At 35.8% G+C, this 12973-nt stretch overlaps 2 protein-coding genes across 2 annotated transcripts in view; both read right to left on the bottom strand.

Annotated features, from left to right (window-relative positions):
* mmp15a (matrix metallopeptidase 15a) overlaps positions 1–9101 on the bottom strand; it is an 11336-nt gene extending 2235 nt beyond the window's left edge. Inside the window, exons 1-8 of the mRNA XM_016259250.1 lie at positions 8453–9101; positions 7337–7485; positions 5259–5381; positions 4850–5154; positions 4356–4517; positions 2832–3100; positions 2439–2577; positions 1547–1694 (exon numbers count right to left, since the gene is read on the bottom strand). Of these exons, the coding sequence (XP_016114736.1) occupies positions 1547–1694; positions 2439–2577; positions 2832–3100; positions 4356–4517; positions 4850–5154; positions 5259–5381; positions 7337–7485; positions 8453–8569 (1412 nt within the window). The 5' untranslated portion in view covers positions 8570–9101. The remainder of the gene's footprint in view (positions 1–1546; positions 1695–2438; positions 2578–2831; positions 3101–4355; positions 4518–4849; positions 5155–5258; positions 5382–7336; positions 7486–8452) is intronic.
* Positions 9102–9157: 56 nt separating this feature from the next.
* On the bottom strand, positions 9158–12869 carry zpd (zona pellucida glycoprotein d). The gene is made up of 9 exons (XM_016259259.1): positions 12735–12869; positions 12612–12660; positions 12436–12540; positions 11713–11921; positions 11467–11624; positions 10744–10986; positions 9925–10108; positions 9738–9843; positions 9158–9647 (listed from the first exon to the last, which is right to left on the bottom strand). The coding sequence occupies exons 1-9, from the start codon at positions 12756–12758 to the stop codon at positions 9553–9555; spliced, it is 1173 nt and encodes a 390-aa protein (XP_016114745.1). The 5' UTR covers positions 12759–12869; the 3' UTR covers positions 9158–9552.
* Positions 12870–12973: the final 104 nt, after the last annotated feature.

Here is a 12973-nt window from a genome sequence, read left to right on the forward strand (position 1 = left end):
GAGTGAAAAATGTAAGGGGGTCTGAATACTTTCCGTACCCACAGTATGTCTAAGGTAATAGATAAATGATCAGTTCATTATTTTTTTAATGAAAAAAAAAAAAAAAAAGGCACAAGTCATAGATTTTACAGAACTTTGTCCAGATAATATTATATATTAATAATACATAATTTTAATTATTAATAATTAAAAGAGAAGCAAGAAATTATATTTTCCCTACAAAAAAAAAAAAATCACACTTGTTTTAGGTATTTAAATTTGTGATTTAATTGTAATAAACTATTATGTTTTATTATTATATTTTATATATTATTATATTATTGATATGACCATCTTAAAGGTGCAATAGGTGATTTTCTTTAGAAAAATTTATTGTTATGCTGGTTGAAAGTCTCTTTACACCCACAGAGCAATCATTAAGTTAAGTGGTCTAAATATATTTATATATATATTCTGTGGAAGACATAGGACCAAGAAATGTTCATCCAATCAAAACTCTCGTTGCGAGCGTTTTTATTGACTTTCCTACCTTCCCGTCAACAAATGTATTTGCATACCTCTGCGCACCCGGTTCGCACAGACAGGATACGTCATCAGCGCGTTCACGTACGATGTGCAGACAGTGCGAGAACGGCAGGCAAACATCAACAACCTGATCTTCCTTCCTGGTATTGTAGTACTTTTACTAACTGTACTATAAAGTTCTCTCACCAGTGAATGACACATGATGTATTGTAGTAATGTTGTCTCTGATTGTCTGATCTGCTCGCGTTCGTGCGTTCAGGGGGTGTGGCTTTGGATGGTGATTTGTAGGGAGGGAGGGACGTTCACTTTCAGTGCTATCAGGCTAAAGTTAGCATTTTCCAAGATCTACTACTGCATCTTTAATTCTTAATATCATAATGGAAAAAAACTGAAATATGTATACAATTAAACTTTTTTTCCCCATTATATAGGTATTATATAGTTCTAATACTTTTTGAAGGGGATATGTTTGAAAACATACTGCAAAGCAATTTCTGGTAAAAAAAAAATCAAATTTGACTTTTTTATTTTTTAGTTTTATTTTTCTTAAATTTTTTTTGGTGAAATGTTAGTTTGAGTAATATGTGGACAATATTTTTTATAGGTTAACTATCCTTTAATTTAAAAAGCTGTCATTTACTCACCCCTCCACTTGTTCCAAACCCTATGAGTTTTTTCTGTTGCATACAAAAGAAGATATTGCAAAAAATGTTGTTAACCAGTTGACGGTAGCCATTGACTTCCATTGTATGGAAGAAAATACTATGGAAGTCAGTGGCTACTATCAACTGTTTTGTTACCAACATCTTGTTACCAAAATGTCTTCAGAAGAAATAAACTCCTACAGGTTTTTTTTAACAAGTGGAGGAGTAAATGACAGGATTTCAATTTTTGGGTGAACTATCCCTTTAAGTCCCAGATCAAACTGCCCGCTAAAGAAATATCACTTTGTTCTGTTAATGGCTAACTCTCAAACACTTGACACATCTGGCCTTTTCCACAAGGGCTCCAGCATGTTTACCTGTCTCCTCTGAAGTAGTATGTATAGCCAGATGGTTCCCACCACACTGCTGTGTCCACTCTGTCAGGCATGCCTTGACCATAACGAAACAAGTCCTGAGGGTATCCGGCCTCCACGTCTGCTTCTCTGAAAAGCCAGTATTTACTTCCTGCGGGAGTGATACAAAATACAAAGAGGGAATGGACAAAAAGCCACATTAGATGGAAAGATTTGAACGGGAGGGGTTTCATGGCTGAGAGATGATATCACAGAGACATCTATTCAATTACTGACATTGCACAGAAAATTTTTGTGCTGCATGAAAGCAAAGTTCCCCTCAAACAAATGCACAAATGAAACCTGAAATCTCACAATCTGCATAAACAACAAAACAATAACTGTAGCTCTTTCTACTACACATGCCCTGCTGCAAATTTTCCAGGTTTCTTCTCTCAAAATGAAAACAGAGCAGTCAGCATCTGGAGCTGAAGCTGAAGCTGACGCAATGCAGGCAAAGTCCTGAGATGCTGCCAGACTTTCCTTCTTTCCTCTCTGAGAGTTTTACAAGTGACATAATTTGACTCCAAGATGCTGTTACAGCAAGAGGAACAGATGTTTAAAGGAGAAGTAGATTGATATCTGGGAAATATTAAATGATTCTGATGCTTTGTCGTTTTTAAAGATGTCTGCCATACTCTATCACCGTCATAAAAATAACTTTGGATCACAATATTTACAGCTTCACTGGCAAAAAAAAGTTTATTACTGTTATTATTATTATCGTTAATAATAACATTTCTTGTTATTATTATAAAACAATTAAAAATAAATTGTTTTTTTCACCCTTTTTTCTTGCTTCAACAATTAACCTCAGTTAGATTAAGTGATTAAACATTTATTTCATGACTCAGACCTTTAAAGAACACAAATTTCCCATCATGCCGTTCATAGGCAGCGTCTATGTCCTCTGGAAGCCCCATCCAGAAGAAGGAGATCGGCATTGGGTAATTATCCAAAACCCGGTTCCTCCTAACCCTCCAGAACCAACGACCCTGACAAAGAATAAAAAATTAATTTATTCATAACACTTACCACAAATATGTGTGGAGATTTATGCCTTATCACAAAAGTTTGACCATCTTCTGGCAGACACAGGATCCAAATGATGGTTAAAAAACAAACTAAACACATTGCTAGTGGTTTAGTACATATTTATATGGTTACTAAGGTGTTCTAACTGGGCTTTTTTTATGAAGAACCACTTTATACAATGTAACTGCATTTACTGCAGATCACTGTTATTAACCTTGAACACAAACATCTCCCCTCTCAGTACAGTCACGGTGTCAAAGTTCCCCTCGCAGATGTCAGGTGCATCCTGATCCGAGCGTGCTGTGGGCTGGGGTCTATGGGACCTCCTAGTGGGGTGGACCGGAGGCACCCAGGGCCTGGTGGGTTGCAGCGAGGGTCTGGTTGTTTTCGGTTGGGCCACTGTAGTGGTGGGCTCCGGCTCAGCAGTGGTTGTAAACAGGGTTGTGGTGGGAGGTACTTGACTGGTGACAGTCTCTGGAGGTCCTGTAAATACCAAACCATAATGCATTTTCACTTTTAGCTAATCATTCTCTTTTCCATACATACTGCACAGACACAGAACGCGTCACTTTTCCATCCAGCACCAGAAGGCCCATGAGGCTCATTCAGCCATCAGTGGAGACTTTCAAATGGAGAAAACAGACTCAAACAAAGACACATACGCTGAGAAATTCATTGGTGCGAGGTCAATGCAACTGGACTGAAAACTCAAGCACATAAAACAGGCAAAGTGAGGATAACAACTGTATCATAAATGTGGCAAAGCCTAAAGAAATAATCGGATAATGACTGATCTGCATTGTGAGAACTCAGTTGCACCAGATACACATTTTGCACATTTTACAACTGCAAAAGCGTCATTCGAATAACACTGACAAAAATGAATTTGAATCAACAACTCACTGAAAATGAATGTGGCGTTCTAAGAGTGCTGTTATTTAGTGCAATAAACCTGGGATATTTCACTGTTTGTATCACTCTGGGTTGCTTGACTGTGTTAGTGGTGGGGATTTTTTTCCTGACTCTTTGTGCAGGTTACATCATTAAAACAGACAAGTGAAACTGAATCTTCAAACAAAACAGAGTGAATCATTGAATCATATAGTTAACCTATTTATTAAAAAACATTGATTCATTCAGGAATGAAACAAGTGACTGTCTTAATGAGTGAACCACTTAATTGAATCATTAAAAAACACTGTTTTAGAACAGAACAAAATGTGACTATTTATGAATGAATCATTGAATCATTCATTTAATTGATTCATTTAAAAAATGTTAAAAAGTGACTTTGTTAATGAGTGAATCACTCAGTTAATCGATTCAATAAAAAAATACACTGATTCAACCAGGAACGAAACGTGTTTGTCATTATGAGTGAATTATTGAATTAATTAGTCAACATTAATTAAAAACTATTCATTCAGAAAATAAATAAGTGACTTTATTGGTGAATTATTCACTCATTTAGAAACAACAAACCACTACTGTATTTTGCCCGCAGACATGCAATGGTTCCATTGTGGCTTTGTTTGGAATTATTTTCGATGGCAGAACGAAAATAGACAACAATTTCCAACACTATCGCAGATGTAATTTACTTAATATTAGGCTATCATTTATTGAACTGTTGTGTAAAAGCCATATAACACGCAAATGAATGTGAATTCATATCATGGAACTAATTTAGATAGTTAGGTTAATTAACTGAAACAGGAAGTACCTCAGACTAGCTTACCATAGATCTGGTGAATCCCATTTATATCATCTTCAGTCAATGAGAAGCTTTCTGTGTCCATCCACTGGTAGAAAGGCGCCATGATAGCAGAAGGGTTGTTGGAGTGCTCCAACCCCAGCGCATGACCCAACTCATGAACCGCGACCAGAAACAAGTCAACACCTAACAAGAACAGCAAATTAAATGACTAAACTATAAACAAAGAACAGTTCAAAGACATTTAAATGCTGCAAACATTCATACATTCTCTGTGAAAAAAGTAAACGCTAAGCTAATTCACAGTATCAACACCTAACAAGAACAGCAAATTAAATGACTAAACTATAAACAAAGAAAAAAAAAATCTGTTTCTGAACAGTTCAAAGACATTTAAATGCTGCAAACATTCATACATTCTCTGTGAAAAAAGTAAACGCTAAGCTAATTCACAGTAAAAAAAAAAGAAAGTACATTTAGTTTGAAGTAGGAAAAAGACTGCAGAAAATTGTTCACACCTGAGCCCTCCTGTTGGTTCAAGGTCCATGGCTCGTCTATGTCGAAATGTGTGTCTCCTCCCATTCCGGGACCAGGGAAAAAAGCGTGTGCCAGAGAGCCTCCTTCCCCATCAAAGAGAGACATATCGCCATGATACCCAGAGGCAAACAGTAGTATTATGTCAGGCCCCTCACTGCCATTCTTTATCTCGGGATACGGGACCTCCTCGAACCGCAGAGGCGTTACTTTCTCCCAAACCTGGAAGGCTTTGTAAATAGCCTCATAGGTCTGCTCCTGGCCCACTTTGGGTGAGTGGTTCTGAATACTTTGGCAGGAAATAAAGATTTTTTTTCTCATCATTAGCTTGATGATCATTAACTTGAACAATGTAAACTGAATTTGTTCTTCTGGTTTTGAGGTTTAATTCACCTGTAAGTCAGCTTGTCCTGATCCCATTTGTGGCCAGTAAGTGCGTACCGCTTACGCCGAGTACCTCCCTCTGTTGACTCCTCAAAATGATCTGGCACTCCACAGCGAGGTCTTTTCATGGCACTAAAAAAGAAAGAAAAGAAAAAAATAAATATATATATGAATGAATATTAGTGCTGTCAAACGATTAATCGCATCCAAAATAAAAGTTTGTTTACATAATATCTGTAAGTTTACGGTGTTTATTTTATATATATATATATATATATATAAATACACACATACAGTATATATATTTATATTATTATATGATATATATATTTAATATATAAACAATTTTTCTTAAATATATACATGCATGTGTTTGTATTTATATATACACAATCCACACTCATGTATTGTTATATCGCGATTCTTTTTAAGTGGGAGAACGTGCACAATTGGTGGCTGACTAAATACTTTTTTGCCCCACTGTATATATAAAATAACAATATTTTTATATTTATCAACATTATTTTAAAATGAGTATAAAATAGTGTTAAAGGGTTAGTCACCCAAAAATGAACCTCATGTCGTTCCAAACCCGTAAGACCTTCGTTCATCTTCGGAACACAATTTAAGATATTTTTGATGGAATCTGAGAGCTGTCTGACCCTACATAGACAGTAACGCAACTGAAATGTTCCCAAGTCCAGAGACGTAGCAAGAGACTGTAAAATAATCCATGTGACATCAGTGGTTCAACAGCAATTATACGTTATACGAAGCTACGAGAATACTTTGTGCGCAAAAGAAGAAAAAAAAAAAAAACTTTATTCAACAATTCGTCTCCTCCGCGTCACCCTGTAGCACCATTTAAAGTATTCTCGTAGCTTCGTATACTTGCGGTTGAACCCCTGAGGTCACATGGATTATTTTACCATTATCCTTACTACGTTTCTGGACCTGGGAACATTTCAGTTGCGTTGCTGTCTATGGAGGGTCAGGCAGCTCTCAGATTCCATCAGAAATATCTTAATTTGTGTTCCGAAGATGAACGAAGGTCTTACGGGTTTGGAACGACATGAGGGTGAGTAATTAATGACAGAATTTTCATTTTTGGGTGAACTAACCCTTTAAGTGTTAGTTCTATATTATTCATATATTTATTAATATTGTGAATTATTTTTCATATTTAAATTTTCCATTTTAGTAATTTTCTTAATTACAGTAATATATGTGTTTATTTATTTTTTGTGTATATATGTATGTGTTTAGAGATTGCTTGCTCTCTGAGAGCTGCCATTCTAAATTTTATTGTACTTTGGGCAATGATAATCTTATGTTCTTTTGCCATTTTTAATTCGTTTTTTTATATCTAGCTTTAATATATATATATATTATATATATATATATTTTTTTCAGCTTTAACTTAAACTTTATTCCACTTAGTTTTTCACTAGTTGCTAATGCCACATTTAAAATTTTTTATTTTTAATCTAAAATTTAGGTTTTATTTTATTACAGCTTTATTTCCATTAATGAAAAATTAATTTTAATAGTTTTTGTCTTAGTTAACGATTATGTTCTTTTGCCATTTTTAATTCGTTTTTTTATATCTAGCTTTAATATATATATTATATATATATTTTTTTTTTTCAGCTTTAACTTAAACTTTATTCCACTTAGTTTTTCACTAGTTGCTAATGCCACATTTAAATTTTTTTATTTTTAATCTAAAATTTAGGTTTTATTTTATTACAGCTTTATTTCCATTAATGAAAAATTAATTTTAATAGTTTTTGTCTTAGTTAACGATAACAACACTGGTATACATTATTTACAATATTAATAATAACAACAACAACTCTAAATACATTTTAAAATAGATATAAAACTATTTTATTAATAATAAAATTATTCTTATCATTAAAAAAAAAAAATACTAATTTTATTAAGTAATAAGTGGTATAGATAAGCTAATTGACCTAGTTACACTGTACACCGTATCACAGTTTCTATTTTCTCAGTTAACACACAATCAAAACAGACTGCGATCATCTTGTTTTTCTACAGGCAGTTGAATAAGGAAATCATACTTAAGACTGGCCAAGTCCATGTGTCCGGTCACCTCCAGGCCATAGAAGCGCTGCATGTCCTTAATGGCACTAGAAAGGATCTGGGCTGATTGCATGGTGGACATCTGTCTGCTAGCCTGGGACAGGTAGCCATACGTCCTCAGCCATGACTTTAAGGAACACACAGAAAATGTTGGAGAGTTGACAAGGTGTTGCAACAACTACTACTAAGAAGTGTGGTGATGATGGGATTACACAACAGAAAGAAAAAATTAACATACAGGAAGACATTAATACTCAAGCTGCTTTTTAATTACGCAACTATCCGTTAGAATCCATCAGGAAATATTATGGAGGTCTGGATTAAGATAAGTTAAGTCTTAAACTACGAACTCAAAAAAAGAATTTGTGCTCCAGAGACAAGTTTTAAATGTTTGGTAAAGAATTGAATGTTAATATTTGAAGGTGTTTTCAGTTAAGACCACTGCCACATGGTCAGGCTATGAGGACAGATGTCAACATCCTTAGGCACATACTTACACACCATCTGATGTTCACCAGAGGTTGCAGAAACATCCTATTATAATTCTCGACGTTGAAATTACCAAACAGTTACTAAACAGATAGGACTGGATTCAATACCAGGTAACCCAATGAAACCCTATGGTCCTGTGAGGAGTAAAAAGAAACTTTAAAACTTGCTTTTTATTTAAAAAAAAAAGTCAAACAGTAAAATGGCTTACAAACAGCATTGTAAAGAGAAATGCTAGCTTTTTTTTTTGACTGCTTATTTGTATTTATCGGTTATGTGTCCAGTAACCCAATAAGTTATGCTTTCTAATACAATAATAGGGTGATCATTCGATTGTTACACACACACACACACACACAAAAATACACTTTAATAATAAAAACTATTGGTGTTGTTACAGCATTATATTTTATTAAAGCTCTTATGACCTATACAAACGTAAATCAATTTTTTTCACTTTTTGTTTTGGGATATGTCTATCTGTTACACATTTATCACATGACAATGATAGTTATTTAAAAAGGAATGGTGTTATCAGTAAACCTGATATTATTAAAACTAGGAGTTGAAAAGTGTCAAAACTTTAAACCACTGAGTCTACAAACCTCTGCGTTGAAAGCATCATGTTCTGCAGTTGTTTCAGCAATGTTGACAAACAGCAGGATGAAAATCATAGTAACGGGTCTCAGCGACCGATGCGATCTGCTCCTGCGGACTGACATCTCTCCACTCCTGGACAGCAATGAGAAACGAACACACTACCTTCTCCTCCCCAAAAACCGTGTGATTAGATAGTAACCCGGGAGAATCTGCAGTCTTTTAGCACCAAAATGAGGTCATTGTTCTTCTCGGACCACAAACCCACCAGCTTAGTGAACGTTTTCGCTTTTATTGCTATCCGTGCAAACAGTTCGCATAGGTCTCCATTGGTGCGCGCACGCTTGTAAACTATAACATTAGCATGACCAGCGGCTATCAACCCATTAAATATTGAATAAAAAGACTACTGTACTTGTTGATATCTGCATTGCATTGTTTGTGTTGATATAAGCACCGCCTGGATAACCCCATCTGGAAATGTCGAGAACCAGGCGGCGCGTCCTCGGAACTATACTCAATCTGATGCAGGACACCAAGTATGAGCAATGCATGAAAGCTCATGATGAGGATCTCATGCCGATCTGCAGCACGCAGCCGCACCCCATTCCCCGCCCACTTTCTCGGTTTACCTTTGTGATAGTATGCACACCATTCTTGGTTTTATAATAAACATTCCATATGTATTCTTGAAAAACGCAGATAAAGGGAGCTGTACTGAAATTGGTTTATTTAAAGAACAAAAACGGTTATGCAAATGTAACTTCCACTTAGTTCTCACTGCCACCTGTTGTTCATATTCAGTACTGTAAATATAAAGTAGGATTCATATTGTACGCAAGAAAACAAAAGCAAAAAAACAAAAAAAACAATAGCAGCCCTGATTGATCAATGTGTCTCTCTGTAAAATCACATTCAAGCCAATTTTACTTTAACTAAATTTTCTTGACAGAACATTAATGTTCACTGAGGGTCCATTATCATGGAGTGTTCACTCAGTCAGAGCTAACATGCTAATAGTTAGCTTGTGTACTTGAGGTAGTTTTTATACCCAACAAATACCATTGTGTTGGGTGAAAATGTGATTTATTTAGCTATTTGTCATGTGTCATCGATTTCCCGCTTTGGCGATTCTGATGAGGATTAAAAGGAAGATGCCCAGAGTCCAAATCACTGTCAGTGGAAGGACCAATGTGACCAGATCTAAAATGACACCAAATCCATATGGGTCAAACATGATAAAAAGTATGGTATCGATGTATTAAAATGTCATAGGACACTACATAAACATACTTGTTGTAGGTCTGACTGGCAGCTCTCGTCTGATTGGTCCATAAGACAGCAGGCCTCGAGCCTGCTCATCCATAACCACCTCTCTTTTGGATACAGTTTTACATTCCTAAAACAAATCAGGTCAGGTTAACAATGGGAAAACGTGATTGTCCGAAACCAGCTGGTTAAAAAAAAAAAAAATGCTTACAGGAATACAAGATTTTCCATCCTCAGGTGTGCAGAGATGAACAGTGCAGTGCAGGTAGAAACTGTGGGGCTCGTATACAAACCGAAACATATCAAACGAATAACGGACAGTCGACCCCTCACCGTTTCTTCCTGCAGGGTGTGCCGTACCATTACCAAATGAAATTGTTTTGTCATTTGTGCACCTTGAGGACAATCAGAAAAACAAAGACATTTCTGAAAGGTTAAATATTTAGTTATCGCAACCAAATCTCATGAGAAAAATTTAATTTTACGAGCCACCGATGTCATATTTACAGTGTGATTTGAGTGGAAACACCCTAACCATCAGTGGAACCAAGTACAGAAGTGACTCTTGAGTAAAGGGGGTGTTCACACTTTGTTGTTCGACAATTTTGCAGGCAAAAAAAAAAAAAAAACAGTAATTTAAAATGGGAATCCACATGATCGGGAGTTTCGCTTGAGGGTAAAGAAATTCCTCACAAATTTTACTCGTGTTCATGTTGGTTACACAAATTCGCTGTTGAACAACAGACAGCTGTTTGGTTTGAAAGTGTGCCGCATTGCTTTACATCTGCAAAATTTCACCAAAATGTTGCTAATGTGACTTCACCTTAAGTGGTACTTGATGCATTGCTACACTATTGCTAATGGGCAATGGACCTTTGCCTGCAAAATTTCACAAAGTTGCTGTACCTTCAGTCACCAGTTCACCAAAAACAAAATACCTATGAATTGCCATGTGTGTGTATTGGTAACTGATCTTAAAAAGGAGACATTTGGATTTAAAATTTACAAGCATGAAATTCACAATACTAACCCATTTACAAGCAGTGTGTGGCTAAAGCCTGACTTATCATTAGCTTGAGGAGTCTGAGTCGCCCAACACTCATTTACTTTCAGATGGAAGAAATCTTCAGGCTCCGTCGCTTGGATCTGGACATAGATTTGATCTCCAAGCTTAATAGTAGGTGCGCTGGTGAAAGCCTCATTGTATGTGTGATCTTTAAACAGGCTCATCTCCACCTTGGCATCCACTTCATCCACTTTGAACATTCTTTCACTTCAAAAACAAATCAAATCGGTTAAACACGCATGCTTGGGTATAATTTGAAGATTTTTTTTTTTTAATAAAATGAAAATGTGATTAAAATGTACTCACCCTTAGGCAAACCATAATGTAGATATGTTTGTTTCTTCATCGTTTTAGCAATTTAGAAATCCATCACTTAATATCTTGTGAAGAAACAAAATCACCATTAAAATTATTGCACAATGTTAATAGATGGACTGGAGTTAATAGATGTGGATTTCTTGTGGATTGTGACGTTTTTAAATCAGCTGTTTGGACTCCGAGTCGCCATTTCTCACTATTCTGATGGCACCCATTCACTGCAGAGAATCCAATAGTGAACAAGTGATGTAATGATTCTGTTCCAATGAAGAAACAAACCCATCTACATCTTGAATGGCTTGAGGGCGAGTACATTTTCAGCAAATTTTCATTTTTGGGTGGACTATTCCTTCAAAATCAATGGGTTACCTGGAGAAAGTGATGATGGGAAACGCCAGGCTGAGTCTACGGATGTACGGATAGATGCACTTGTACTCAATCTGTACAACTGGATCTCTCACAATGTTTCCATAGATAGGTGGGTCAGACATCAGTGTTAAGGAGTACACAATGTGCGTTATGTTCTTCTGTTTAGAGTGGATGCCATTTAGGGACATGTAATGTGAACATGCTGATGCTTGCATAGTTTGAGGGGGGAATTTTTTTAAATTTTACCTCCAGAGGTTTGCCTCCACATGCAGTGTACTGATCCATTGGTGTGTGCACTGTGAAATAGGCTGATCCAGAGATCTCCTCTCTATGGGCACGACAGCTGGCGTTAGTCAAATGAACAGCTTCTATTCCCACATTGTAGTACTTGAAGAACTCTTCATCCACTAGGATGGAAATGAAGTCTTTGCCACACGTCACATTCATTGTTGCGACTTGAAAAGAAATATTAAGATTAATACAAAATTTGTTAAATTACAATAACATAACATGGAAAAAAACCCAGCAAGTTTGTTAGTCTTAGGTGGTTCTTAGTTAGCCAAGCAACCAGAGCCAGATTCACAAGACATTCTTATGAAGGAAAATTATTATTATTTTTTAAATTGTTATTAAAACAAAACTTAATTCTAATTCTTGAAAACAATCTTAAAAATCATTGTAAACAACTTGAAGTTAGGATAACCTAACCCCAAAGGTAGCCTATAGTCTGTCATTTTATTCTTCTTTTTTTAATTAAGATATTAGAAATAAAATGACAATACTTCAAAACAACACAACTTAGACAAAAAAAAGAAAAGAAAACATTTATAAAGAATTCTTCTCAAGACTTTTGTGAACATGGCCCCAGCTTGACAACCAGCTAAACGCCAGTCTAGGAGATCAGTGTAAACTAGCTAAGACCAGCAATTCAACTGGTTACAGTTTTGCCCTCAAGGTTGACTCTTTTACCCTGGTCACAGAGATCTCCAAAGTAGCCAACTGCACATTTACAAGTTCGCCTCTGCGACAAAACGCAGGTAGATGGGTCAGAACACTGTGAGATCTCACATTCACCTGAATGAAAAAAAATGGTTTAATAACAAGACTCGATTGAGATGAAATATTTCCATCACATGTGACCTTACCAGAAATACTCCCAACAGCACAGAGTAACGTTGCAAGTTGCAGAAACACCTGTGAGAGAAATTACGCAGTTAAAATCTGACACTGAAATACTTAAAAAAACAAAATCAATTAAGAAATAAAACCTTTGATTTCTGATAGTACGTCATTTTTATCGGCTAATCCTTTTTATTTAGATTTTTTTTGGGGGGGGGGGAGGTTTTTTGTTTTTTTTTTAGAAAATAGCAGTGGTAGCCTAATATCTAGTCTACATGTCAAATGGAACCCAAATAAGGATTAAACACATCAGAGGAAACGCTAAATTAATTTGATGAGTGACACCTGTAACAATGCCTCTGGTCGTCTGATTGACACATTACATGAC

Source organism: Sinocyclocheilus grahami, unplaced genomic scaffold (genome assembly GCF_001515645.1).
Source record: "Sinocyclocheilus grahami isolate Dianchi unplaced genomic scaffold, SAMN03320097.WGS_v1.1 scaffold30.1, whole genome shotgun sequence".
Classification (NCBI taxonomy): Eukaryota; Metazoa; Chordata; class Actinopteri; order Cypriniformes; family Cyprinidae; genus Sinocyclocheilus; species Sinocyclocheilus grahami.

Coding starts and splice junctions, on each gene's coding strand:
- zpd (XM_016259259.1), bottom strand. CDS start 12,758: ATGACGTACTATCAGAAATCAAAG. Junction 11,922..12,435: donor TGGAGATCTCTGTGACCAGG/GTAAAAGAGTCA, acceptor TTTCTTTTCAAG/TCGCAACAATGAATGTGACG. Junction 9,844..9,924: donor ATGGAAAATCTTGTATTCCT/GTAAGCATTTTT, acceptor GATTTGTTTTAG/GAATGTAAAACTGTATCCAA.